Source organism: Dermacentor albipictus, chromosome 3 (assembly GCF_038994185.2).
Source record: "Dermacentor albipictus isolate Rhodes 1998 colony chromosome 3, USDA_Dalb.pri_finalv2, whole genome shotgun sequence".
In the NCBI taxonomy this organism is placed as follows: domain Eukaryota; kingdom Metazoa; phylum Arthropoda; class Arachnida; order Ixodida; family Ixodidae; genus Dermacentor; species Dermacentor albipictus.
The window spans coordinates 140,779,703-140,806,152 of NC_091823.1; the positions used below are offsets into that span (position 1 = coordinate 140,779,703).

The 26,450-nt window shown below is 43.9% G+C and overlaps 1 protein-coding gene across 1 annotated transcript; it reads left to right on the top strand.

The window, feature by feature from the left end:
• Nucleotides 1–25,344, top strand: LOC135915864 (uncharacterized protein KIAA0930). Its single transcript, XM_065449051.2, has 8 exons — nucleotides 1–182; nucleotides 5,840–5,991; nucleotides 7,171–7,350; nucleotides 9,906–10,007; nucleotides 10,935–11,192; nucleotides 13,346–13,496; nucleotides 15,212–15,316; nucleotides 16,379–25,344. Exons 1-8 carry the CDS (start codon nucleotides 74–76, stop codon nucleotides 16,417–16,419), a joined length of 1,098 nt encoding a protein of 365 aa, XP_065305123.2. The 5' UTR covers nucleotides 1–73; the 3' UTR covers nucleotides 16,420–25,344.
• Nucleotides 25,345–26,450: the final 1,106 nt, after the last annotated feature.

The window sequence follows — 26,450 nt, forward strand, 5'->3', positions numbered from 1 at the left end:
ATTGGCGCGGCGTATATAGAGCTGAAGTCGAATCGAAGACAAGACTAGCCAAAATTTGAGCGCTTTCTATGTCATGGCAGACGACGCTCGAGATGGGAAGTCCAGCGCCAACGCGTTATCCAGCGTGTTTGCGGAAATATCTCAGCTGCGTTCACGTGAAGCTACGGACATCACACCGTCCGGTAAGTGCGCGTGCAGGAGTGTGCGCCGCTGCTTTCGCGAGCGGTGTTTCCAGCGCGCGAGCGCCTCGCACTCCCGAGTGTTGACTGCGGGGCGGTCTACGATGACTCTGACTGTAATGTCCCGTGACTCGAAACAATCACGCCCGCTGTGCCGATTGGGGGCTTTTGAGGCAATTCGTGGCCGCAGGAAGTCGTTTAGCTTCCATCGCCACGGCGATTTCGTTGCGGAGGATGTTGCTTTGTGTGTCTATATGACGTTATACTGAAAGCGAAACGATCACGAGTTGCATGCGATTGCACAATCGTTGTGGAGGCAGTTTTGATGCCGAAACACGCCGCGCTTTGTGTGGGAGTCCTTCGTTGGGAGGGAGTAACGCATTGGAGGAGCGGGTGAACTAAACGAAATTCAACGGAGCGAAAGCGATCGTGGCATGCAATAATAAGCGATAAAGAGCAAAGTGCACATCCGGCGACGCTGCGATTCTCCTCCGAGGAAATAAAAGCAGTGGACATATAGCATTTCCCAGTGCACGCTTGTGTGTCGTCTGCACGAGCTTGACATGTAAAATCGAGGTTGCACAAGAATGCTATATATTCCATCTATTTCGAAACAGTAGCGCTTATGCGCTTTTAGTTTAGCTGTATATATGGGAAGCTGAAGATATATAAATTTATGCTAATGTTTTTGGCGCATTCGTTTGAGACTTGAGGCGTATTTTAAGACGCATTGTGTATTCATGTCTGGAGACTCCCTCTGAATACAAATCCTTATGCTTCAGCCTCTTTCGGTATGGTTTTCATATGAGTTGTAAAAACTTTAACTATTTGTATTAATTACTGAATTGTTGTGTGACTCGCAGTGCCGTTTCCTGATGCCGAGCTGATTGAACCATACTAGCAAAACATCATTATCTCCTTCAGTCATGGTGTACACACATTGCATACACAACCTGTTTTTGCCATTTCTGTGCACGAGTGACAAAAAAAAAAAAGTCAGACATGGAACTGTGGCTCAAGTGAACCTTCTGCTTACATACCCAGTGTGCCTACATTTCACTTCATTGAGCCGTGTTTTGTTGCAGCCGATAATATTAACTTGTGCGTGTGCTTTGATTCCTGTACATGATAATTGATCCAATGTTTCAAATATTTTTATGAATAAGTGCAACCTGATTGATGATACACGAAGTCGAGATTTAATTACTCTTTAATTACGAGGTCTCCGTGCACAACAAGCAAAGGGGACATCCTACCACCTTTGTTTCGGCGGCAGCATCTTAAAATGGAATTATGTAGCATTTCCAGATGGTTTTGTTGCTTGTTCATCGTACAGAATAGCGCAGAAACAAACAAATACGAAGAGAGGCACAAAAGCACAGTGCTGTGTTTGTTTTCTTTGTGCCTCTCGTAGTATTTGGAGGTTTCTACACTGTTCTCCTGCACGATGGAATTATGTAATTTTGGTGCATTAACCAACAGTATCATAATTTGCAACTAAAGGGGTCATGTACTTAAGCTCTGAATCGAACAGTGCAGCACCACTGAAAGATTGTCATGCTTCAATTACACCTGTAATGTAATCTGCATGTGTAACACTGTGTTAACTGGAAAACTTTTGCTCTTTGCTGTGTGTAAAGCTATTCCATTTGTTGGAGGTAATGTTTTATTTGCATGTACTCACTTAACTATTTGTGAACCGACACCTGCTAAATGCAGAAGCAGTGCTAAATTATTCAAATTGGTTATGCATACTTTCATATCGCAGTTATGTGACAGAGTATACCAGGGCCTAAAGTCTCCCTTCAGTGGAAAGGGGCCCACACGGGGCTGCAACCAGTACAGGGCATGCACTAACACACGTTCATATGTAAAAGTGGGCAAATTACATGCATATTTGGTCTAACGCAGCACTCATAATGCACAACTAAATGAATGAAACTTGGTAACCTTAAGAAACCAAGGGGATACTTCACTAATTCACAAGCCGGTAGCTTCACACTCGAGTGGCTCATGAAACGACTCTTGTTCGACAGGCTCCTTAGTCGAACAAGGGTAGCGACTATCGTGTGCAAGGCCGCGGGGAAATGCATGCAGCACTAAGACAATACCTGCTTTCCTATTTTTGCTCATGCCACATAAAACGATTAATCACAATTAAATAATTAATTGCAAAGTTGGAGAGCTATAGTTGCCCTGCACAAGACACTACTGATAATAAAATCACCTCCAGCGCTTGTTGAATGGGTGCCGCAATGCTACAGTTAATCTTCCGAGGGAGGGGGGGGGCAGGCCACCCCTGACATTACGTACTGGTGTATGCTAATCCAGCTGTGCAAGACGAAAGAACTAATTGTGTGAAGTACACATACTACACAACTCGACATTAATGGCAGCATTCACTTCTATGTATTGACACTAATGCTGGGTCAGCTCTGTGGCTAATGTTCAACCATATTTTTTTTTTTTTCAGTTGTTATGTCACCTGTTAAATAGAGACTATACATATACAGAGAATGCATGAAGGCAGCAAATGGCCACAATACCTTTTTACAAACCTTGTCTGGTGGCACTTACATGAAAATTGGTTCCTTGAGATTTTGTTTTATATTGCATTAAGATTTTCTGGTAAAAACAATAATTCCAGACGAGATCGTATGCCGGTATAGCTGAAACCTTTTGATTGCCCAGTCACAAACTATAGACTTTAATTGTTTGCAAATCCAATTTTATGAACCTAGTGTGAATGTTGAGTTCAATTTTAAGAATTATTGACAGGACAATATGCCCCAATGCAGCATGTGAAAAGTAATTCTTCACAGATGTATGCCCCATTTGACAATTCGTACATCAAAGACGGCAAGGTTCTATAGGGTGTCCCAGCTAACATTAGCCAAGCTATTCAACAACACCAACAAAAAATATGATTAAAACAATGTGCTGCAAGATACTGTTTTAAGACCGGTGGTGTTCGGTTGTCAAGACTGCTGACGACCGAACACTGTAGGGTATTATAATTGTATCTTGCCCCATATTGTTCCAATCTTGTTTTTCTTCGTTCAACAGCTTGACTAATGATAGCTGTTGACACACGGTATGAGCGAGTTCTCGCACCCTTCTAAAGTAGTGGCGTCCGTTTGCTGGCTTACGGCCTCGCTCGAACGCAGCAGCAGCTGCTGCTGAACTCGAGCACAGTTGTGGCTGGCTGTTCTCGGTGACAGATTCCGTGCAGGCTGTGCTCCAGCACCACGGCATCAACTTTCACTGCCACAGCCATACAAACTCCTAGTTGACTGCCAAAGCGAGGCTGGTGTGACGTGACGGGAGAAACGAAATTTGCGGATTACTGCCACATGCAAATTGTGTATTAGAATGAGATATATGCAAGGTATCTTTTATTTTGTAATCATTGACCATTATGTTTCAAGGCAAATTCGGGGCTCCAACTTCTGTTGCATAGCACTTACATTTGATGTTGACAGCACTTGCCTTTGCCACATGAAAACCGTTGCAGAGCTTCCCTTAACTAAGATCTTTGCTGTAAGAGAAAAAGACATGGTACGACACTGTGACTTACATGGCATGCGCACACTTGACTGGAACACATCTGCGCTTGCGCAGTGAGGCTGCATGGCGGGTTCGCTGGATTAGTCAGGCGTATTGCGCGTGAGATAGAGCCAGGCATCCTGTTATCTCATCCATGCCAGTAAATCCAATCTGAACGCCAGTTTTACAACCCTCATGACTGTGACTATTGCTGTATGCCTTCTGTGTCTGTGTAGCCTGCGTGACTCTGTGCTTCACGTGCCTTGTTCTGCCAAAGCAATGTGGCCATCCAAGAAACAGCAAATTTAATCAAGAGTCTAAGGAAATGCCAAAAATTTCTCCTCTCCTAACCGTAGCCCCTTTTCTGCACCTCATGTCCCATATTGGCCACCAGGCTGCTTTGGCATCCCCTGGCAGCATGGCATGAACAATGGTACCATTGTTCGTATCACAAGTATGAGGACGTCTTTATGACAGCCGCAAGTAAAGAAGTTTCGGACAATGATTCAGCCACTCTGCGGATCGTGTGCCAAAGCCAAGCTATGTTGTGGATACAATTGACATCCTTAAAAGGCTCGCCAGTTTTCAGGAGGGAAGGGAGGATGCACTGAGAAGTGTGTTATCGTCGAACTGTCAGGGCAAGGCCACAGTAGCCGGCTGTCTGATGGGGACATTAGAAGCAGAGAGGTGACTACAGCCGAGAGAGGACCAATTTCAATGGCGCACAGCTCCTTATATAAAGGCTGCGGTGACATGGTGTGGCGCTAGCAATGCAACATAGGCATGTGGGGTTGTTAGACCACATTGGCAAGCGCGTTGCAGCTGGCATAGCACAACACTGGGGAATACCGACTCCAGAAGTCAGCCACAGATGGCATGACATAACACTGCCTGTGTGCTAAAAGCTTGTAACGCTACAGTTGACAAACGGCACTCAAAGAAGAAAGTCATTGGGGGAGTAAATTTTTCACCTAAGGGGCAAATTTCTATGTAGTCTACATCATCAACCTCTTAAATTCATGCTTCGAGTGTACAGTGACATTTAGCCGATTCTACTGATTTGTGGGCAGTCCAACGACCTAACTGAACGTCTGCCTCAACTTGGTACTGTGTGATATCATTCGTGCTTGTATGCACAGTCTGTGATTTAATGCATGCTTTTTGGCTCCCCTGGAGCATTGAGGCTAAGCAAAATTGGAATAGGACCATAAATGTGGCCATAACCAAATTGAGCCAGGGGATGCATAATGTGGCATTCGCACATTTTCAGTTTAACCCCGTAATGCCCGGCATATTACATATGCTGCGCTGAATTTTCTGCCTGAAAATTCTGTTTTAAGCACGGGAACAACTAGTAGCGTTTTTGATACTCTGAAGTGAGTTTTCAGTTATGAATAGTTACCCGGCCGCTGTGATGCTGTAATGCTAAGCACAAGGTCACGGCATTGAATCCTGGCCACGACAGGAGCATTTCAGTGCGGGAGAAATGCAAAATGCCTGTGTGCCATGCATTGGGTGCTCATTCAATAACTCCAGGTGGTCAAAATTAATCCCGAGTCCCCCTCTACGGCGTGCCTCATCAGATCACGGTTTTGGCTCACAAAACCCAATAATGTTCTGGTGTGGATAATTAAGCAAACTAATTAATAACTAATTACATAAATTGTATACTAATTAAGCTTCTACTGAAATAACATTTAATTGTTCTCTTTTTGTACAGTTGTACTTTCTGTGGCCAGATATAAAGGTGGACGAGCTGGTCTAATTATTGTTGACGTTGAACTGTGTTCGGGCATGATATATGCAGGCTTAACAAATCTTTGTGTAGTTCCTTCTCATTTCATCATGTCGTGTACTAAATGTGCTGATTAAAGGAATAACATGCCTGCTTGGCACGTTTAGTTATCTTTTCTTTTCTTTTTTTTCTGACAGAAGTTGAAGATGTTGCAAAATGCATTGTACCATTCTTTCCAAGCTCTGTCAGTGTTTGGCTGTTGTCATCTTATACGGCAGGTTGCGGTTCTATGCTACTGCAACCAGCTATCTATGGCAATAGAAGTTTAGAACGTCTTGGTTGGCGGGTCTGCATTGTTTTATTGTTTTGTACGCTGCAGGCTTCGTTGTCGTGACAAGTGCCAGTTTCTGGATGGACATCTTTATCCGGCACTTCTTGTGTGCTGAGGGCGTGGACCAGCACGATGACCTTGTGTTCTTTGTGAAGAAGACAGCATCCAAGGCAGCTCGACGCTATGTTCCACGCCTGGAGGTGAGATTGATAGCACCGTCAAGGAAGCAGGTTTTGCCGTTCTAAAGAAGAAGTGCAGTGCATGGGACACGTGGTGGTAGTGATATCGATTGAATATTGGAGCTCTTTATTTCGTAGGGAGACTGAGATATAAAATCTCATTAATCTCTCTTTTAAAGAAATTGATCCTAACACTAATCCAAAACATGCATTCCGTGTCCCATTTGGCCTTCCTTGCACATTTGCCCGTTCCATAGGAAAGCACAAGTATTGCTTTCGCATTATTTCATAATTTCGGATTTATATGATTTGTCAATTTTATTTTCTCAAAATATAGTTTTATGAGTTAGAAATCAGTTGTTGTATTCAATACATCATGATGGCCCCGACGCAAGCAGTTTATTTTTGCACATATCCACTGCAAGAGTTGGCAAATGCTAAGGTGACCAAACGTTGTAAGTGGCATATTGTTATATGAAGTGTCATCCTAAAGTGGTTTTACTGCGTTCATGGCAGTGATCGGCTGGTTAATTTTGCCTGCCACCATTATCACCAGCCAATTATTCGTCCACTTCAGGACGAAGGGCTCTCCCAGTGATTTCCCCAGTTACCCCTTTCTTACACCAGCTGACCCCATCTTAGGCCTGCAAAATTCGTAGTTTGATCTTGCCCGATAGTTGCCTGCTGTCATCAACTGTGCTTCCCTCTCCTTGGCACCCAGTCTGTAATTCTTATAGACCACTGTTTATCTGCCATGCACATTACATATCCTGCCTAACTCCACTTATTGCTCTTAATCTCAACTAAAGTGTCTGCTACTAAAGTTCGTTTCCTGCTCCGCAGTGCCATGTTTTCCTTTATCGTTGCTGCCTTTTGCCTGAGTTGCTCATAAATTGCAAGTTGCACTGACAACTGAAATTACTTTAGGCTTGGTACAGCGTCCCTATACCTTCGGACCAAAGCGTTTGTCTCCTGCCTTTATCAGGATCGAGACGTGTTTAACTAGCACTAAAATTCTGTGAACGAAGAAGCCCATGGGACACAACACAAGACCCCAACAGTTCGAAGTCCCACCGTCGTGCCCTGTATGCTTCTTGTTCTATTGCTGCATCTTTTTTAGTGCCAATTAAATGTGTCTCAGTGTTGGAAGCACTTCCGAACTCGCCCAGCTCTTCTTCCTTAATCGTGTGCCTTCGTCAGACGACCGTGCAGGTGTTTCGTCGCAACTCCAAGAAACTGCCCATAGCTGACCTGGACCTGCACTGGGAGGAGACAGTCTACCTGAACCTGATCGTACAGCAACTGGAGTACACGCTCACGGCAGCCGCGTGCCTTCGCACGGGGAACCAGCATTTACAGGTCCTGCGACGACGCTCTCAGGTGGGTCGCACTGATTGCCAGGCCTGGGCAGAAAAAAAACTGACTGCAGGCTGCGTGTGGTGAACATACGCAGTCTGTACATTTGTAGTAATGCAGATAGTTCGTCAAGTTTATAGGATTTCCGAAAATAACCTAGTAGAAAAACGGTGCCAATGGGCTTGGACCAACATCTTTTTCGCAGCTGATGGAAGAAATAAGTGGCCAGTCAGGGCTAAGGGTTTAAGTAGTGGAGAGCTTTAGCTTACCCACGTACATATTCGTCGTTGGAGATGTGAACGGCAGAAAAAATTGTCAACAATTACGTTGCTGTCGACACCGTTGGCTAAGTGTAATATAATTGTTCACTGCAACAGTGGCTGCACGTCCTCTCTGCTTAAACTTGGCACCACAAAACAGTGCTGCCGACATGGCTACTCGCACCTACATCTTCTGTAACTCGGTATTCGATGAGTGATAATATGCCATACAGACAGGCTATAACTTTCTATTATTTATGGCTTACAGTTTTTCATAGAATGACAGAGTGAAGGGTGGTCTATGGTAAGACAGAATTGAAAAGCTATTCCATATATTCCTGGGTTGTTTGCAGTCTAGACAGACACCTGAAAGGGTGCCATTGATAGGAGGTGCATTGACCAACAGATTCCTTTTGCCAGGCTCTTTCCTGTTGCAGCTGCCAGTCAGCATAACTTGAGAACAGTGCAACTGGAAATGATCATCTGATGTCTGCACAAAGCATAAAACTAAATGTTGAGAATGGAGCAAGCGTGGAAGAGAACCGGAGGGCTCTCCTACAGCTACAAAGAGGTTGGCTGTCATTGAAACCTTCTTAGTACTAGGGTTCATGCAAGAGTTGCTAATGTTGATTTCTTCGAACATGGCACATGTACATATCTGGGATTTGCCACGCAACAAGAAGCGGAATTATTTGCACCAGATAACAAACTTATACAAAGAAATAGAAAATGGGCAATAACTAAGAGAATGTGTAACAAAAAGAAATAGCAGCGGAGACGGTACATCAGTAACTTGCAACACCCATCAATGGGACAAAGAGAGACGCACACATTTAGATTAGAATAGACAAGATATTAATCATGAGCCAATTATCCCAACAGCCTATACTTGAGAGACAGTACCATTAGCAACATAACCTACTGGAAGCTCTAATGAACTTGTAAAGTGTGATGCAGGAATGTGTAGCTCCAAGAGATAGCAAATCTGGAACACTTATCGAAGATGTTCATTCAGCAAGCACATCGTGAAGTCACCAACACGCTTATTTCCCTTGGTTCCTTTCGCTAATGTTGAAGTGGTTGTTAGGGGCTGTGCGAATATTCGAAACTTTCAAATAACGAATCCAGTAGTGGCATACTCGATTCGATCTTCGAATCAAATAGTCACTATTCATAAATACAAATATTTGTCAGTTACATTTCTGATGCTTCAAAACGCCAACTCCACCCAAATAGACATAAAAGAAAGCGAATTTTCACCCCCACAGGCATAGTGTAGACATAAGTCGCAAGAACTTGCATAATGAAGCAGTCTATGTCCCTTAGGTAGCCATACTTTACAAGCTGTACAGTGATCATTCGCACTCTCTGGAAAGCCCTGTGAATGCAAAGAAGCTACTTGTTTGCTCCTAATACTCCATTTGTGCTTTTAGCAAGCAATGCTTCATATCGTACTATGTAATGACAGAAACCGGGATGCAAACATCATTTTATTATTATTGTGATTATGGCTCTTTATTAGTCGAAAAGTATTAGAAAAGTATTCGATATTCAATTCGATTCACTTTTGGAACTATTCGATCCGGTCTCAAAAAATACCAATTGAAGTGACGGCACTAGATTGACAGGGACACTAAAAATCACTATCGCACACCCCTATTGGTTGCCCACTGTGTGGTTGAGATGTGAGTGCAATGTGCAGGAATAACTTTATCAATGGTCCAACAGTTCGAGTTGGTTGCTGCTATTTGCTGCTATTTGCTAGCCTTCTGGTCACAACAAGTTTCCACTGGACTCCCTTTGTTGCAGACATGAGAAGCTGGACAGGTTGCACTATGCGAGTGCAATCAACTTCCACAATGTACATTTATGCGCACTTGTTGCCCAATATGTGTGTCACACTGATCTGTGCACACGTTATAGCATCTGTGCGTTTGCCTCTTCCGTGTACCCATTAATCTCGGACTGCACCGCTGTCTTGTGCACCTCTTCAGAACTCATTCTAGCATGTGGTACATCCTGTTCTCGCCCCTTTTATCTTTCCGTGTTCCAATGTGTCTTGGACTATGTATAGAGGCTTTGTGTTTCAACTGCTTTAGCTCACTGTGCTCTATGTTTTTGAAACCTTCGACGTTTCTTCATGCACTATAAAGTTTTCTCTATTAGTACTTATTATGTGAAAATGAGTAGTCATCAGCATTATAGGGTGACTAAATCTCTTTCTTTCCTTTGAAACAAGAGCGCTTGATGGGCTAGCTCTTGCATGCTGATATGGCATTGGTCCAGGAGCCTCATTGGTTTATTCGGTGTGCTTTGCAGCGTGTGTACGCCTCTCCTACACGGCATAGCATGGAGGACAAAGGGGACACGGAGGAAGTGGCCTACCCGGACATCTTCTTTGCAGTTGACAATTACGAGGAGGTCAGCACATCAGCATTGAAGGTCATGAGCCAGCCATGGCTCACATCTATGGGCTTCTCTCAGTTGTGATGGTAGCTATGCAAATTGTGTATAGGGTACAGCATATTCAGTGCTTATTTTTCTCGATAGGAAGGCAGAAGTTTCGATAGGAAGGCACAATCTCTTTCTTATTTCTTTATGTGTTCGCACATACGTTTTAGCTGTTTTTCTGGCAAAACAGTAGGACCCCTTTTAAGGGTGTACTGACACAAAATTGTTGCCTCCCTTTTATTTTTTTTATTAAATAGCTGTTGACCTAGTAATTACGCTATGGAGCCTCAATTCCTCGATAGCACAATAAATAGCTTTGCTACCTTTTGATGCGACCAGTTGAATTATCTTTTATTGTGACCAGCTTAAAACACGTGCTAAGCGCAGTGTGGCTTTGGACTTGAGGCAAGAGACATTGCAAGAGGCATCGCTGTAGCCCGGCGTGGTGGTCTCGTGGTACCAGACACCACATACACGGACACCATGATCGTGCTGCCTAAAGCTGAATCCATTCATCACACTTAGCAGGATATCTGGTGTGAGAGGATGCCCCTGCATTTCCAAGGGAAGCACACAGTTGGAAGGGCCAAATTTGGCAGCCTTTGATGACATTGTCATTGTATGGCCTTCAACCACTGCACCGGGTTGACTGGAATGCACAAGTTGCTTGTAATACCGCATGACCCGCGACTGCCCGCTTTGCTAATGCGAATAGTTCCCCGCTTCGTGTGTGAAGCTATGCTGCACTTGGCCCGCATTTTGAACTGGCCACCTTAATGTTGACGTAATTCATTATTCGTGGTTATCTAGAGTACTTGAGCTTTCGTTTGGTACTAATTATGGAGTACGTGGCCGTCTAATGAAGACCGCAAAGCAGGTGAGAACTCCGCTTCCCAGGCTTTCCAAGGGCTGAACCTGAGGCCGGGCGAGCTGCTGTGCGTGGAGCTGTGCGCTCGGTGTCGCGATGGCCCCCAGGCAGCGCTGCTGTTCCTGGGGTGTGTGGCACACGAGCCCCTTGCTCGGACCCTGGCCCGCGCCGATGCTTCCTCATCTGCCACGCCACGGGGCCGGTGCCACTTTGTGGGCCTGAGGGGACCCCAGGGGAGGGGTCAGGCACAGGTGGCGCTGAGGAGGGCGGCGGCTGTGCCATCACAGGTCAGTCTGACGGCTACCCAGTGGCTTCTGAATCACGATCAGTAAAACCTTTTTCAAGCGGGATTCCGTTTATTTTCTAGTGTGAAAATAAGCTGTGAGTATAAGTAGTCTGTATGTATTCAAGCTTGAATTCATATGAACTAGCTCAGCTGACCTTCAGTATATACACAGTGTGCTCCAAGCACTGCTTTTGCATGTACAGTTGAACCTCAATATAATGTGTATGGATATAACAAATTATCCGATATAACAACGTAAATAGGATATGTTTCTAATCGATATCAGAATCTTCACAAATATATGCTGATAATTTATATTGCATATAATGAATGTATTTTTGTATCATATACAACTTCTCAATAACGAGCTTCAATTGTATTGCTATGTGCCTTTCTTTTCTCCTCTGCAAATTCACTGCTATGTGGGTCGTCCTGTTGTGTGAGTTGTGCTCCCAATATTGCGAAACCCTGACATATTGAATGTCATAGTCTTTTTGATAAAGGCATGCCAGTCAAATCAGAGTGTTGTAGTGTAGGATATTGTTTGTAGCATCTTATTGAATTTATACTGTCACTGTGAGCGAATCTGGGAGATTTGGCAATGCATGTATAAAAGGTGCTCAGATACAAGTGCCATCAGTCAGTTCGACGATGGCCAACTGCGCTAATGAGGAAATGCCTTGATAAGAAAGTGTGGTGACATTTGGGCTGCTTTTCACATTTCCAACAAGAGAGATCAGCTTGAGAACGTGAGCACAGCAGAGCACACATGTGCAGGTCGAGTGCAGCAGCTCCGTGTTGCACCTTACAAAACGTGACGTCCTTGTCATTCATCCATCCTCTTGCCTGTGTTCTCTGTTCAGCTATAAGTGTGGAGCAACATCCCTGCTGTTTCAGTAGAACCTCGTTGATATGATCCCATTACGTATGATTTCCCGGTGCCAACGCTCGCCATCGAGGACACAAAAAATGGCCCAATAGAGTTATGCATATTTTTTACCAGTTCATACATTCCTGGAAAATACATGTTTTTCGGCACCAATGTTCACTACGTTAGCAAACTGCGACACGTGATACATTTTCCAGTGGTTAGATTCCATGTAAACAAGGTAAGGCGTGAGGTGCATGCGATCAAGAGCAGTAGCTGCCTGCCGCGTTGGCTTCCCCGTAACACTCGCCTGCCCGTCTCGCATGAAAACACCAGCATGCGCTCAGTTTTTTAAAATCCCGGTGCCAGCAAATCGCCTCCCGGCTCGTCACACTCCACGTTCACAGCTGTCACTGCCAACCCTTCTTCACCTGTCACCGCCAAGCATGTTCACCTACTTGTTTTACAGCATATGGGCCGCAGTGTGTCTGGAAGCTTACTGCATGCTTTTATTAGGTGATAACCCAAATGCACTGCCGTTCCCTGCTGCAGGGAGCGGGATGGGAGCGTCACATTGTGCTCTGGCAGCGTCTGGTATCACCCACTAGCTCGGTTATGTTTCGGTTTCTCGTCGCCGCCTTAAAACACTGCATAATAAGAAAACAACAAAACGTTCTCGGGCTGCCAGAGCCCAACCAGTTTGACGCATGTCTGCGTCTCGTGCTTCATGCTACAACGACTTGCGCAATGCTTCGCATTAGGTGGATGTCAACCGCAATTGAGTTTGTCAAATTTTTTGGTATTTCGGGTCGTACGTTTTCCCAGTTGGTACGTTTCTTTCTCATGTTTTTTTTTTTTCTCCAAAAGATATGAACGGTGTTCTACTGTATTCCTTGGCCACCCAAGCCACGTGTGCTTTGTGGTTATAGTGCTCACATCATCTTGTTGATTGTGATAATGGTGTCCTTCACTTTTGTTTCATGTCAGGCCATTAATCCTCTACCACTCACATAAATTTAATGCAATAATGATTCTTTGGGAACTTCACCTAATTTGCGCTGTGTCTGTCTGCCCATTGTTCCTCGGCGAACCTCTTTCATCCCAACTTGGGCAACTGAGTATGTTCTGCTGGATATGTCACATATCCGATGCCACATATAGTAGCTCTTGACAGCAACCTCCCCCATTTCTCTGTAAAATAAGTGCCTTTGAATGAATGAAATAAATAAACGACTGACTTGACCTGGTGTTGTATTATGGGAAACTATTGTTGTGCTTCTCAACAGGAGTGGCCTTGCGGTCCATGGCGCCGAAGCTCAGAGCCCGGCTTGGCGCCACCGCCGAACCCGGGACCCCTGCACCGGTGTCGATCCGAACGGCAGGGCATCGACCAGTGCGGAACCGGGGAAGAACTTGAAGCTGACGACCTCCGAGACGGTATGCTCGCCGTTTGCACCATCAGGGTATTCGTTGGCGGCCTTCCTTGGCAGCACAGAATGAATAACTTGCAGTTCATGACAGTGATATAAAGGAAAACACACGTACATACAAATGCTGACTTTCAGCTGAATGTCCATTTGCGAAGATTGGCTCTCTTTGTCTTGCTTTTCCCCACTATCTTGTGCTGCAAGTTATGTCACAAACCAACTAGCCCACAGTCCATTCATAACATCGTGGGAAACCATGCCAACATTGGTCCAACATTGGGGCATGTTGACCCTACATTGGCCCAATGTTGTTGGCATTCTTAGTACTACTTTGGTTATTTTCAGCATTTCAAGTAGCAGAAGTATTACCCTATTTGCAGAGATTGTTTCTACAGGACTGTTCATAGCACTAGCCCATCATATTGACGCCGTGCATTCTTCGTGAATAAATTTATATGTCACAACTGTTGCAGAATTCTAGTGCCAAGCATAACGTCAGATGTTTCATTTTCAGTTATTCTTAGGTGCGTGTGAATACAAGAAAACAGGTGTATGCATGTATTGATTCTAACAGTTAAAGCTGAAATTCAAAGCTCCATTAGAGAAGCACTTATAGCCCAGGTAGGACTACAGGAGGTAAAAACTGGTTGCTCGTTGAAACTATGTTTAGTGTGTACGAGGTGAAGCAGTGAAGTATAACTTTGGCAGACGTGGTAGCTTGAATGATCCTTTCAGGTAAATAAAGTTTGGCGACATCTTCTGGAAAGCAATTATGTCACTAAAATAAATTTTACCGCAGGGAACTTTAGTCAGCACAAATTTCATTGAAACAAACCTTTCCTACGGCATCGCCCTATTTCACGTGCATCTCCGCTGGACTTCCCTCCACGTGTTTGCTTTTAGAAATATGTCTATAACAAGTGCTGCAGTGAACTCTGCAATGCATTGCGGCCCTTATAGTGGGTAAACTTACAGATTGGCAGAGGAACCTAATACAGGTGACATCAAAGTTTGTTGCATGCCTACTTACTGCCCAGCAGTTGAGTCGCGTGTGTGAAGCTTTGTAACTGTGAGCAAGTTTATGCAGACGAAAAATACTATGCACAAGTAGCAGCCAAATCAAGTGAATACTGACTCAATTTTCGTCTTCTCATTTTAAAAATTTTATTTCTTGCATTAAGTAAAAATTCAAATTCTCTGAACCCCATAAAACATACTGACAAGGTTGGCCTAAATGGCTTACTGTAATACCGGTTCCTACGAACCAGTTTGTTTTAGTACGCAGGAACCATCGTGAAGTCGCAAGACGCTGCTTACTCCATTCCTGCAGTGCCTGTGGCTGCTACTATCTAACGCACCCAAAAGAAATACATGCAGCACTCTTGTTTATTTTTGTGAGCAACGTCGTCATATTTGGTCTTATTGTTGCACAATGTCAGCAAATTCATCTCTGTGTTTCAATGTTGCAGTTACGTTGGTGATGCCGAGGTCAAAAATTCGAGACCAACTTCATTTTCGAAATAAAATATCTTGCAACTGTTTCCCAACATTAGTGCTTGCTAAGCGTTATCCTTTTTATGTGTGAGAAATGTGCGGCGCTAAAGTTTTCACGAGTTTGAAGGTGTGTGTCAATGCTCCATTGAGAAATTGAAGAGAATTCTTGATGTGAAAGGCTGTTGCTTTTTCCGACCAATCTCTGGACTGTTGTGTTCTGGCTGTGCGTAGCTCTTTGTGGAGAAGACTGTGCACCCGTGGGCAGCAACAGAAACGAGGGCCTTTTGGACACCATGCTGACGTACGTGGCGCTACCGTGGCATCACATTGTGGCCGGTACGTTTTACAGCTAAGCTCTCCTAGTGAGTCTAGAAGAGCTCCAAAGCATTATGTGCACGCGCTTTCCGGCAGTCCTTGGAGGACCAAATGTGACGCCAAGTTTAAGTCTGCACGGAATGGGGACTGTATGTCACGAGTGACGTGTGGGCCTTTGGTTCGCGAGGTGGCCTAACGTGGGAATTGAGCTGCGATTATGCTAGTTCGCACTACTCTGCTGTGTTTCATTTTTTTTTTCATTTTTCCCCGTCACTGACACTACGTGCTTGAATACTGTACTCGGTCCATGGATGTGTTCCAATTTATGCTAGCAAGCAAAATTTCTCTGCCTTGACATGTCTAAGAATATATATATATATATATATATATAATATACACACACACGCCAACACACCTTCACATTGTTTGTCTCCTTGGCAAGTTCATACCACAGTGCATGTGATGATGTAACAACTTGCCATCATCAGTTCATTCATTTGGCAAAGAAATTTCTATTATTGCTGGAGAAAACAAGGCACAAATTTTATTTCCTTTCCAAATTGACTGTTTTTGAATTCTACTCCGAAACCTCAGTGCCAATGTGCTAGCGTAGGTTTCAGAGTAGCTTCATACATCTGGGCTGGCATGGCACAGGAATAGTTCTGAAAACTCACTTTGTTGAGCCTTAGGCTCCTGCTAGAATTCAGTGGAGTCATTTTTTTACCAACAAGCAATTAATCCAACCTGAGTAAACAAACTTGAAAGCCGTAATATCATTGGGATATAGTGCAGAAACTTCAGGGCAGCGTTGGCCCCTATTTTTCGTTTTTGGAAATTTCCCGCCTCACGAAGCCTCCTCTGACCGCAAGACTGGCTGTTCTGCTATCGCATAAGCATAACATACTAATGAGATTTGATTTATTATGCCTCTTGAAGTGTCTCATCACATGGCGCCAAGCAACACTTGGGATTGTCATTAGCCAGCGTTCTTGTTAATGCTTATCATTTCCTGTGCTTTTACTGCTAGTTTTTGGTGGCCTCGTATGTGAGCAACTGTCTGACATTGCCGCATCTCCGTTGCAGACCTGTTGGACATCCGACGTGAGCCCCTGCTTACCTTCTAGCTTCAGCTCATCATACAAGTGCCATGGTGGCCGCATTTTTCTAGTCCGACACAATGACCACGCCCTCGACACATTCTCCAGATCGAATGTGGTCGATGGGGGAGACAGCGACACACAAGGGCAGGATGCTCAGTTCTAGGAAAATCTCAAAAATTTCTGTGCCACGATGTGTTGCAGACATTGCACTTGAAGGCCTTTTTCTATCTGTGTGGTGGAAGCAGATGCGTTGGTTCTTCACCTTACGCCAATTGTGACTGTACGAGAACGGGTGCGAACACCTTCTGTTTGCGTGCTCAGGCTATCTGCTGCTGGCACCGTGAGAATTGGCCATTCACGCTTGTTGTCTGCGCAAACATTGTTCAAGAGTTGAGCCTGTCTCAATATCACTAGTTGCTGCTTGATATTGTTAAACCGATGACCTGGGGAGAAGGGGGATATCCAGATTAGTATTGTATGTTAACCATACACTGGTACAGGATTGGTCGGAGCCAAGCACGTACGCTCCATTCCTTGTGCCCTGGATGCTAAAATTCTGTTCAAAGTTTAGAAACATTAAACAGAACACATTTCGGCCATTAAATTTTGTGCAGGCATCGCCCAGCATGAGTGTGCATATTGCAACGTGCAGCAGCTAATAGGTACTTTCAATTTTAAAAATTGATGTTGCGCTACTGTATCCTTTGTGTGTTTTGTTAGTCTTTAAGCTTGCGCAAGTCATCATAACGAAGCACAGCCAAGTATTCCCTCTCCCTACACTGTTGAACTTGATTAGCTGTAGCTTAGAGGTTCCAGCCTTGTGACGAGTCCTACAATACCAGATAATATTATAATTATCGAGTGTGGTGTCTGCTGCAAAATTAAGACATTTCACATGATTTCCTACATTTGTACAAGCACCAAGAGCGTGCACATCATCACACGTGTGGTCAGCAGCTCATCATAAGTTTTTACAAAAGTTGCGGTATTCTCATGATGCAGTAGCGCACACTAAAACTTATCTTTGCTTGCCATTGACAGAGTGCGTCTAGCACAGAGACATATTTTTATAACGTTGCAGCAGGCAGGAGTCCTGCATTGCATTTGTATGAAAATTATTTACTGCAGCTTTGTTACACCACACGCAGGCACCAAATATCTTCCAGCTCAAGAAACGACATCAATATATTTGCGTAATGGCATGTAGAAAATTTTCAATATGCACGCTTTTCTCTTATTCTTTTTGTCCCAGCACTGCATACATTGATAGAGCCTTGCCTACAAGATTTGCAATCATGCCTCAGTGACAAAAATGTCACTGTGGTGTTACTAAGAGTAGAAAAAAGGCTGGTTTCGGTTTGGAATCTGTAAGCCATGCATGGGAGCTGCACTTGTGGTCACTTGTTTAGACATGTTTGGATGAAAACGTTGTTATGCACAAGGAGGACAGAATTGGACAACACAAACGCAATCGCTCTCTTTGTGGTGCGTGCTTCGTCCAGTTTTGCGCCGTTTATAACAGCATGTTTATCTAAGCTGCGTATGGGTGCACAGCTGTGTGGGCACAGTTGATTAGAAGGGTGGCATTGGTTAGGCAGCATTGCCGTTATCTTTCGTCGACAGTGAAAGCATGCTGTCCCTGAAATGATTCCGTCCATACCAGGTTCTTGGTGTAGAATTCAAAGTCGCGGCAGGTGCGACAGCGCTGACCGTGGCACTGTCAGCTGTAGTTCTCACTTGTTGGACGCTATTTTGGATGATTACTTCAGTCTTTGTAAAACTGCTTTTCTTCTGGCAAGAAATTGTCGGCAATTGCTACTGTGTGTACTCAACAGTTGTGTACAGGCCTCACAAGCTGTGCACAACCGTTTATCCTGAGCAGGCGGAAGTGATAATAGAACCAATACAAAGTCTAAGTGAGCCATAATGTTTGTCAGAAGAGATTATGCTGAAGCACGTGCAGTTTTTACTGGTGTGTTCACACATGTTGTGTTACTTGCCACAGAATGATTGGACCAGTGGTCTCAGTATGGCTTGCTAAATCTGTGCAGTGAGATGAGCATCAACATCAATCGTCACTGCACATATTTATCACTAGGTATTCCCGGTGTTACTCAGCTTGCAGTGTGTTGAATGATGAGGCTTCACACTTTGCCTGCACTGGCTGAACTAGTTTATGCTGTGCAGTAATTGGCTTCTTTGGTTGGTCTACTGAGTGTGAGTCACATGTAGACCACTCCACTTGCTGTGAAGCCAGTTAACTGTCCAATTGCACTGCAGAAATAATTGAACATTGATGCTACATTAAACATTCTGTAGAACCCTGCCAACAAGCACCGAGTATTTGCGTGCCAACATTACGAATGTTGCGGGGCGTGTTTTGTCGACATTATCAACACCGTTTCTGCAACATCAGCACAGGTGTTGCATCAGTACAGGCCTGCATCGGAGCAGTTCACATTTTATTTATTTGCTCGCAACAGCGTCTGACAATTGTTCGCAACTGCATAACAGTGCCATTGGACTGCATACAACAACCTTGGACAGTATTTGCAGGGAAGCCTAATGTACTCTCATGAATGAATATAGTGTCATCAGCGACTTCCTTTACATTGTTCAATCACCATGAAATATGCATGCTTCACAAAGTAGTGAAAGGCATATGAATACCACACTCAAGGATTGTACATAGGCCAACAACATTGTAATACTCAGTTGCATCATCATCATCAGCCATTGCTACCACAGCCGTATCATAGCCAAAGCCATTGACTCGCATGTTGTTGCTGCTCACATAAATGCATAATAATTACTAACTTGGTGAGCTGTAGCTCCCATGATCGTCTCGGACATCCTGTAATGCGAGAACGTTGAAACCTTGGCAGTTTGGCTACTTATTATTCACTCTGGCCTAACTGACATCAGGGTTTAAATGTGTGCAAGCCCATTTGCTGATAATGTTGACCCTTGATATTACAAACATGGCTATAATAAATAGCTGCATATAATTAAACAAATCTAAAATGTTTCTTGCCAATATCAGTGTGTAGTGATTATATACTTATGATGACTATCGAATATAATAAAGATATTTTCGTGTCAGGTCGAACTCATGATATTAGTGGAGTTCAACTCTACTGCCCTGCTACAAGGTCATCTCAGTAGTGCTCACTCCCTCCTAATGGTGGCACTTTAGAAGTTAGGAGAAAAAGGAGACTGCATCAAAGAAGTTGAGAGAAAGTGAAATGTTCTATGTTCGCTACTGTCTTTTATGTGTGCTACATAATAGACGTTGAACCAACACGATCTGTTAACCTTGCGCAACAGACCTATGACCTTGCATCAGCATCCTACTAGCTGGGATGTTTACCAACTGGTGGGTGACCAACTAGCATGTTATGAACTAGTAAGTTTGCCAACTAGCAGGCTGTAACTCTGCTAGGCATTCTTCTAAACTTGCTTAACAGACCTATGAACTCACACTGGCAGCCAACTAATCTAATCTAACTAATCTAATCTAAACTAATCAGTTTCATGCCCAGTGCATGGACACAATTTCATATTCCGCTGCTGGCTGCGTTTCTTCCTTTGGACATGCTGTAATCGTTTCCACGGTAATGCTGCATGCAGGTTTATATGCAGCCACAATCAGGTAGTCTGCATTTACATTGCATGATGAAATGCTGCACGTGCTACCAACGAAAAGGTACTGAATTGCAATGTCTGCAACACAGTGTTTTGCAGTGCTTTGGGTTCCTCATTGGCATTCACAGCAAATTGTTTTTCTGTCTAGTCATTCCATGCACCGCTGGCTCGCAGCTGCTGGTCAGCTGCCTAGAGAGTGTCGGCCGACAAAGCTCAAAACAATCTGAGACGGCAGTGTTTTAACTCGTGCAGGCAGCACTGTTGTCCACACTCGCCCTCGGAAGACTGCATTTTTATTTTTGGAGCAAAGCATTGTCACACTCCCCAGTTTGTGCAAGTCATTTGTACTTCTAGTCTTTAGTCAGGTTCGTAAGGTAGAACAAACACACGTGGCTGTCACCATGGAGGAAGGAAAAAAATAACTGAGCCGCCCTGATGCCAATCTCTGTGAAGCCTCCTCGAACCGGTAACTCCATTTTATGGTCGACTCCTTCTCGCCACCTGCCCTTGCTCATTTCGAAGCCAAGCGCATCTCCTCCACACTTTGTACCGCGCCGTCCGAGGTCACGTAAGTCACGGGGAGCAAACAGGGCCCTTAGCAACCATATCAAATCATTCAGAGATCACAGGATGTTTGGGGGCGGGAATAAAAAAAGATAAGCTGGCTTGACTGGGCCCTGCCCCCAAGAAATGGCAAATAATAAAAAAGTGCGGGTAGCTAAACAGGTCACATAAGGGTGTATTAACAATGGGCATAGAAAAGAGCTTCAGCATTGTCCAGCAAAACAGATCGGACAACCTTATATAAATTGGTAGGCAACAACAGATGTCAGTTAGCGCGAAATAAATTTCTATAAGCAAAATGAAATCTGGCGATGAAACCAGACTCCATGGTGCAAAGCATGGAACACATGATGTATAAAAGTGTGGGTAATGTAATGTGTATTACGGTTTGCCCTATAAATGAGAACGAAGAAGGCCTATAATGACGCACGACTTTCATTGCATTTATCATAATGCATCTTGGATAGTTGGGTTTTTCCTCAGTTTTTCTTCCTCCATCGTGGCTGTCACCTTACGAATTATTCATTTGATAGCACTCGTGTTGAAAATTACATTCTAAATGCCTTTTGCATTAATTGTTTTATAAGGAACACGTCATTTGGGAGATAGTTGATGTGCCTAGTGATAGTTATCTTGGCGTGATCGATCTTTAACTTTTCACCACAGAAAAAAAAATTTAAAATTGAAGTCGTGCAGTAGACAGTTTACAGTCTGGTGGGTTTGCATTAGTACATCTGTTGAGCAAAAGAGAGAGAGAGAAGTGTTTGTTTTGAAGTACAGAGAGTCATGCCAGAGACACCATAATTGAGACAAAGACCCGAACTAGCGTGCCAACAGAACGGTCAGCATTTGCAAGGGGTTTGCATGCTCAGCACTGCTTGGCTTCAGTGAGCGCGCAACAACTGCTGTATTGACCATGACACTCGATGAGAGGAGTACTAACTTTTTTTTGAGGAAGTGGCATATGGTGTTTGCACCGTGTGTGAAAGAAATACCTTGTTGATGTATTCAGAGTTTTGGTGAGAACTGCTCTAACTCTCACATCACTGATAGAGCAAGCATTTTGTTTGTTCCGGAAAGTGGAGCTGGCTGTACTGCATGCGTGAAACAAAAAAGTCTTGTAAATATATTTTCGGAGTTCACTGGGGCTATTCAGTACTCTCTGTTCACCTAGAGCAGAGCTTTTAACACAAAACCTAATTTGGAGCTCTTATTCTGTAGGATTGTTAACGGTGATGGTTGAAGACGCAGAGTTTAATGGAAGACCAGAAAACCTAGAGGCAAACGACAGCCTGGGGCAGTATTATGTATGAATACTTTTCTCTTATAGTATATATTCGTTTATGACCACCCATCGCAGCGAATGGCTGATAGTAGTGGCAAAGTAGATGTAAGGTCATTCTACCCAATGCTCAAGGACAAAAAAAATGGAAAACAAAAAGAACCTTTACACAATATGGCCCCTGAGCTCTTCTCGGGGTACTGCATCACCGCAGGTGCATGGGAAGTAGATGACATCAAACTAGTACTGAATACTTGTTCAAGAGGCAGCTGGCATGAAACGTAGTTTCCTTGAAAAATTTCTGGAGGAAGCTTTTGTGCTAGCGACTGTGGGAGCTGCAGGCACTCCTAAACTTTATCCTTCTGGCTTCAAACAGCTCCGTTACTTGCGAATTGTTCAACAAAATGTTGAGTTATGAAATGAACAATTCACAATGATTATGCATGTGCGCAGAGTTTTATTGGCTTCATGCATCTAGAGAATGATTGCTTGAAAATTTAGAACGATGAAGCATAATAAGTAATGCTCCAAGAACCTCTGAAGCCACAAGCACGAAAAATAGACGAATCTGAAGTTCTAATTATGTACATTCTCATGGTTAGCTGAACGATCACAGTGCCAGTTTCCTGTAGTAACTTTTTTGAGAAACTATGGCAGGAAAGACGTGACAGAAAACACAAAGTGTAGAGATTATATAATGGCATTGGATAAAAGCGAGTAAAAAAATTTCATTTTTTATGATTGACTTACAATGTGGAAGAAATAACGACAACATTAAAAAAAAGAAAAACTCTGCCAGCCTATCTTTAACCATGAAAAATATGATGGGTACAGACATCGTGAGAAGTTGCAATGAGCAAGGAACAAGTTGACAATGCAATGTCTTTTTTTTATAAGCACTTCACTTTCATTATTGCACATCTCCCAGGAATCGCAGTTCCTTCATAGAAAAGCTTTATTGAAGGTGTGGTGACATGACAGTTATCTACACGAGATTTCCTTGATTGTTTCCCACAGTGTCTCACTTGTCAAGTTATAACGGGACAAAACCACTTTGCCAGCAGTAAATGCTGAAATGACCAGCTGAGTTTGTGTGTACATTGCATATTCCCATAGTCTTTCATTGGGACAGCATCCGCATGTCCATTATGTAGAGCTTGTCTGTAGAGGCTCCATGAACACATTACAGTTGACAGAATTGTGAAACACCAGAGACTGGCCTCCATAACAACACTGGCGGCGCTGGCTTGTGATGGAGATGTCATAAGGTGGTGCTGGCGCAAACTCCATAACCCATCTGCTAGTGCAAACGCATCAGCAGCAACTATTATTAGTAAGTTGTAGTGGATCTCTCTTCGTTTCATCTTGCAAGGAGAGATCGGCGCAACACTTAAAGGTTTCCGACACGTAGTTAAAAAAAGCATCGCAGGATAGTGCTACCAGCCTTTCAGCTGGCTTCAGTCTCTCCAGTACGTAGGTGTTTCTTAAGCTGTGATAAATTCATGCACAGAGTAAAACTCCCTTATTCCTTTTTCTGCGAGTTCAAGAGTTTGCATACATTTCTTTTTCACATTTACAGCATGTGTTTTGTTCCTAGTCTGCGTACGTTTTGTAAAGCCTGGTAGCTTCTTTGTAAGTGTCAGGTCTTCTTTATGTTAGAATTCAATGCAGCATTTGTTTATGTGTAGCTGTCATTATCCCTGCCATCCCGCAAGTCAGTCTCGCTCATTGACACGTCAACAAGCCCAAATTCACAAGGCATCACTGTGGGTTACACTTCCCCTGCTAAATTGCGATCCAGCTTTGCATCTTCATTTGCCGTTGTGACCAAACTGTTATGATTGTAGCATGCACTTTCAGCAGTCTGCAACCAAGTGGTCATGCGCAGTTTGGTGTTACTGAATGTGTATATGCGAAGTTTTCTTGGCACATCTTGTCAGCCGTGGTGCTTTCTTGGCCTGCTGTACCTGGCTGGCCACACGATGTTGAGGTCATGCAATCTGTCAACATGAGCTTTGCCTGTTTGAACCTTGGACTGCTGTTGTACAGTCTTGCGACTTGGTATTGGACACTTGTCACTGCAGCATGCACTGCTGGGACTGTGTACTGTCCTTGCAGTGTCCCTTTTATGTCAGTGTCACAGGTGCAAGATTAGTGGCGCTAAGTGCTAAGTTCTTTGATGACATTACGTCTGTAGTCAGCACAACACACGTGTGTTTAATGTCATTAAGTGCTGTGGTAATGGCATATGCAATCGATGCAGCAGGTTATGGTTTGGGGTCACGATTTTCAAAGAGAAAGGCCATCTGTCGCTTAAATGCACAAACAATTTCACTAAAAAAATGTTAGCGTTTCTCAAGCAAGATCTGCTGTTTCAGCTGTGTTTATGCTCATGTCTAGAAGCATCCCTGTCGACTGCTGTCAAATCCAAAGTTGATGTGGTTCAAGGAGAATGTCGGCTCTAGTTTTGACAATGTGAAACCGAACAGATGACAGTGCTGATGATGAATGTAGTGTTTTGTGGTGCAAGGGCCAAGTATGACCAAAGAGCGCCGGGCCAGAACAGATGACGGTGCTGATGACTTCTGATGTGTGAAAATACTTTCAACAAATAGTCGTGATGACTTTGTTGCATATGCGTTTCAAGCCATCTAACCCAATGTTTCTCAACACATGCTTTTACTGTTCTATGGAGTTACTGGAACGGAGCATGTTGCGATTGGCACCAAGTCCACCTGTGTGGCAGCACACGAATGTCTTTTGCAGTTATCTCGTTAGCACTTAATGCCATTCATTTCGCTTGAGTGACACATGTATTGCAAGGCTCTTATGGAATGTAAACGTTTTTCTTGCATCGACGTGGACAAGGGTAACTTTGACGTTTAGGAGAAAGGAGATGTGCTGTGCTGTAGCTTGTGGTTTTCAGCTAGAACTGTTGCTTATACCCTCCCTGTGGGAACATGGCACATCTAGTCAAATTTACACTGTCATCTTTCCTGCAAATGAGTGTAAATTGGCTTTATTTTAGATATGTGAAACGGGTATTTACTGCTGTGGATACCAAAGGGAGACTGGAACGAAATACGGAATAAATGGATATTGGAGGAGTATTTCTCAAAAAATTTTGCACTTCTTCAATGAAGAAAAGTTTTCAGCGGAGAAAAGTGAGGCTAAACTTTCTATATTTTACAAAATCAATTGAATGAGTACGATGTCGCAGATTTCATTGCATTGTCAGGTGTTTTCGATGTGTTCACGAAGAAAATGTTCCCAAAGGTAACCAGGTTGAGTTCCTGGTTAGATTTGAATGCAGTGTGATCTTCATTAATAAACAAGAAACTGGCTCAAAGTAGACACTGTCAAAATTGTTATCATGGTTAAATGGTGCAGGAAATGTTGTTTCTGTGTCCATACTGGCTTTTTGTATTTTGATTACAATAAAGATGATTTGTTTGGGATCCAGAGGCATAGTGCGCCAATCTACGTTAACCTAGTAATTCCTTTAAGTGTCTCTTTAGTGCAAATACTCCATCAAAATTGCGACATCAGGACAACACGAACAAAGCAACTGGACTTTCTTCTACCAGTGTTCTTTAAAGGATGAGTGCACAAGTAATGGCTTCAGCCTCACGTGACAAAGTTCATGTATATATTTGGATGTGGCACCCAAGCAGACCACGTGCATCCAGCAGTGTGCCGTCGAAGACTTGGGGTGAGACTGCTTCGAGTCCAGTCTACCGACACTTGTGAAAGCGTGGCTTGTGCGTAATAAGTTGTTGCCAGGAACCATTGCTGTTACAATAAATGTGCATAGATCTTTGCAAAATCATTTGCACTTTGTGAATTCCTATTCTTTTACTTGACTGACTGCCATGCTGACTGCCGTGCTGATTTTAGTGTTAACGGGTCCCTTCGATTCGCCTGCACCACCCTGAACCAGTTCACGGTGGTTCACGAGAAGTTCAGTGCGAATGCAGGGCTAGTTCAGTGGTGCCGGCCTAACCGGACAGCAGCACCATGCAGAACTGAAACTGCACAGATTAGAAGAATCCAGTTAAAAAGAAGAGTACATAAAAAATTATGTGTGGCTCTGCTATCACAAACACCAGAGACCAGTGGAGCTGGCGGAAGGCCAGTAAAGTAGTGCCCAACCGCATACAAGACAAACGAGTGCTGGCAACGAGTCCCTACGGCGTCCGCCAAAGGCGTCTACTATGGCATCCGTGCTTCGCGTGGCCAACGCTGTAGTAGATGCCGCGGTTCACCAAAGAAGAATGCCCCCTGCCTCGTGTGCAACAAGAGTGGGCATGCATCCGGGCTACGTGGAGCCACTCTTTATCCCTCGCTAGGCTCCACCCACCATCGCTGAGTCACTATGCTGCGCAGTGATATTTTTATACTCTGCCTTCACTCTCTCCACCAGCTCGGCGAAGCTGCAGATGCAATGAGAAACCCAGCGAGGTTCTAACAGGTCCACTGTAAAACACAAACCTAACGTGCAAAGAAAGAAGACATGATCACTTAGCGGAGAGCCAAAAAAAAGAGAAAACCGAAACGAGGAGTG

Bases quoted from the DNA above. Each gene is read 5' to 3' on its own strand.
- LOC135915864 (XM_065449051.2), top strand. From the start codon at position 74: ATGGCAGACGACGCTCGAGATGGGAAGTCCAGCGCCAACGCGTTATCC. The intron at 10,008-10,934 runs GTCAGCACATCA...TCCGCTTCCCAG, and splicing joins CAGTTGACAATTACGAGGAG to GCTTTCCAAGGGCTGAACCT. The intron at 15,317-16,378 runs GTACGTTTTACA...TCTCCGTTGCAG, and splicing joins GTGGCATCACATTGTGGCCG to ACCTGTTGGACATCCGACGT.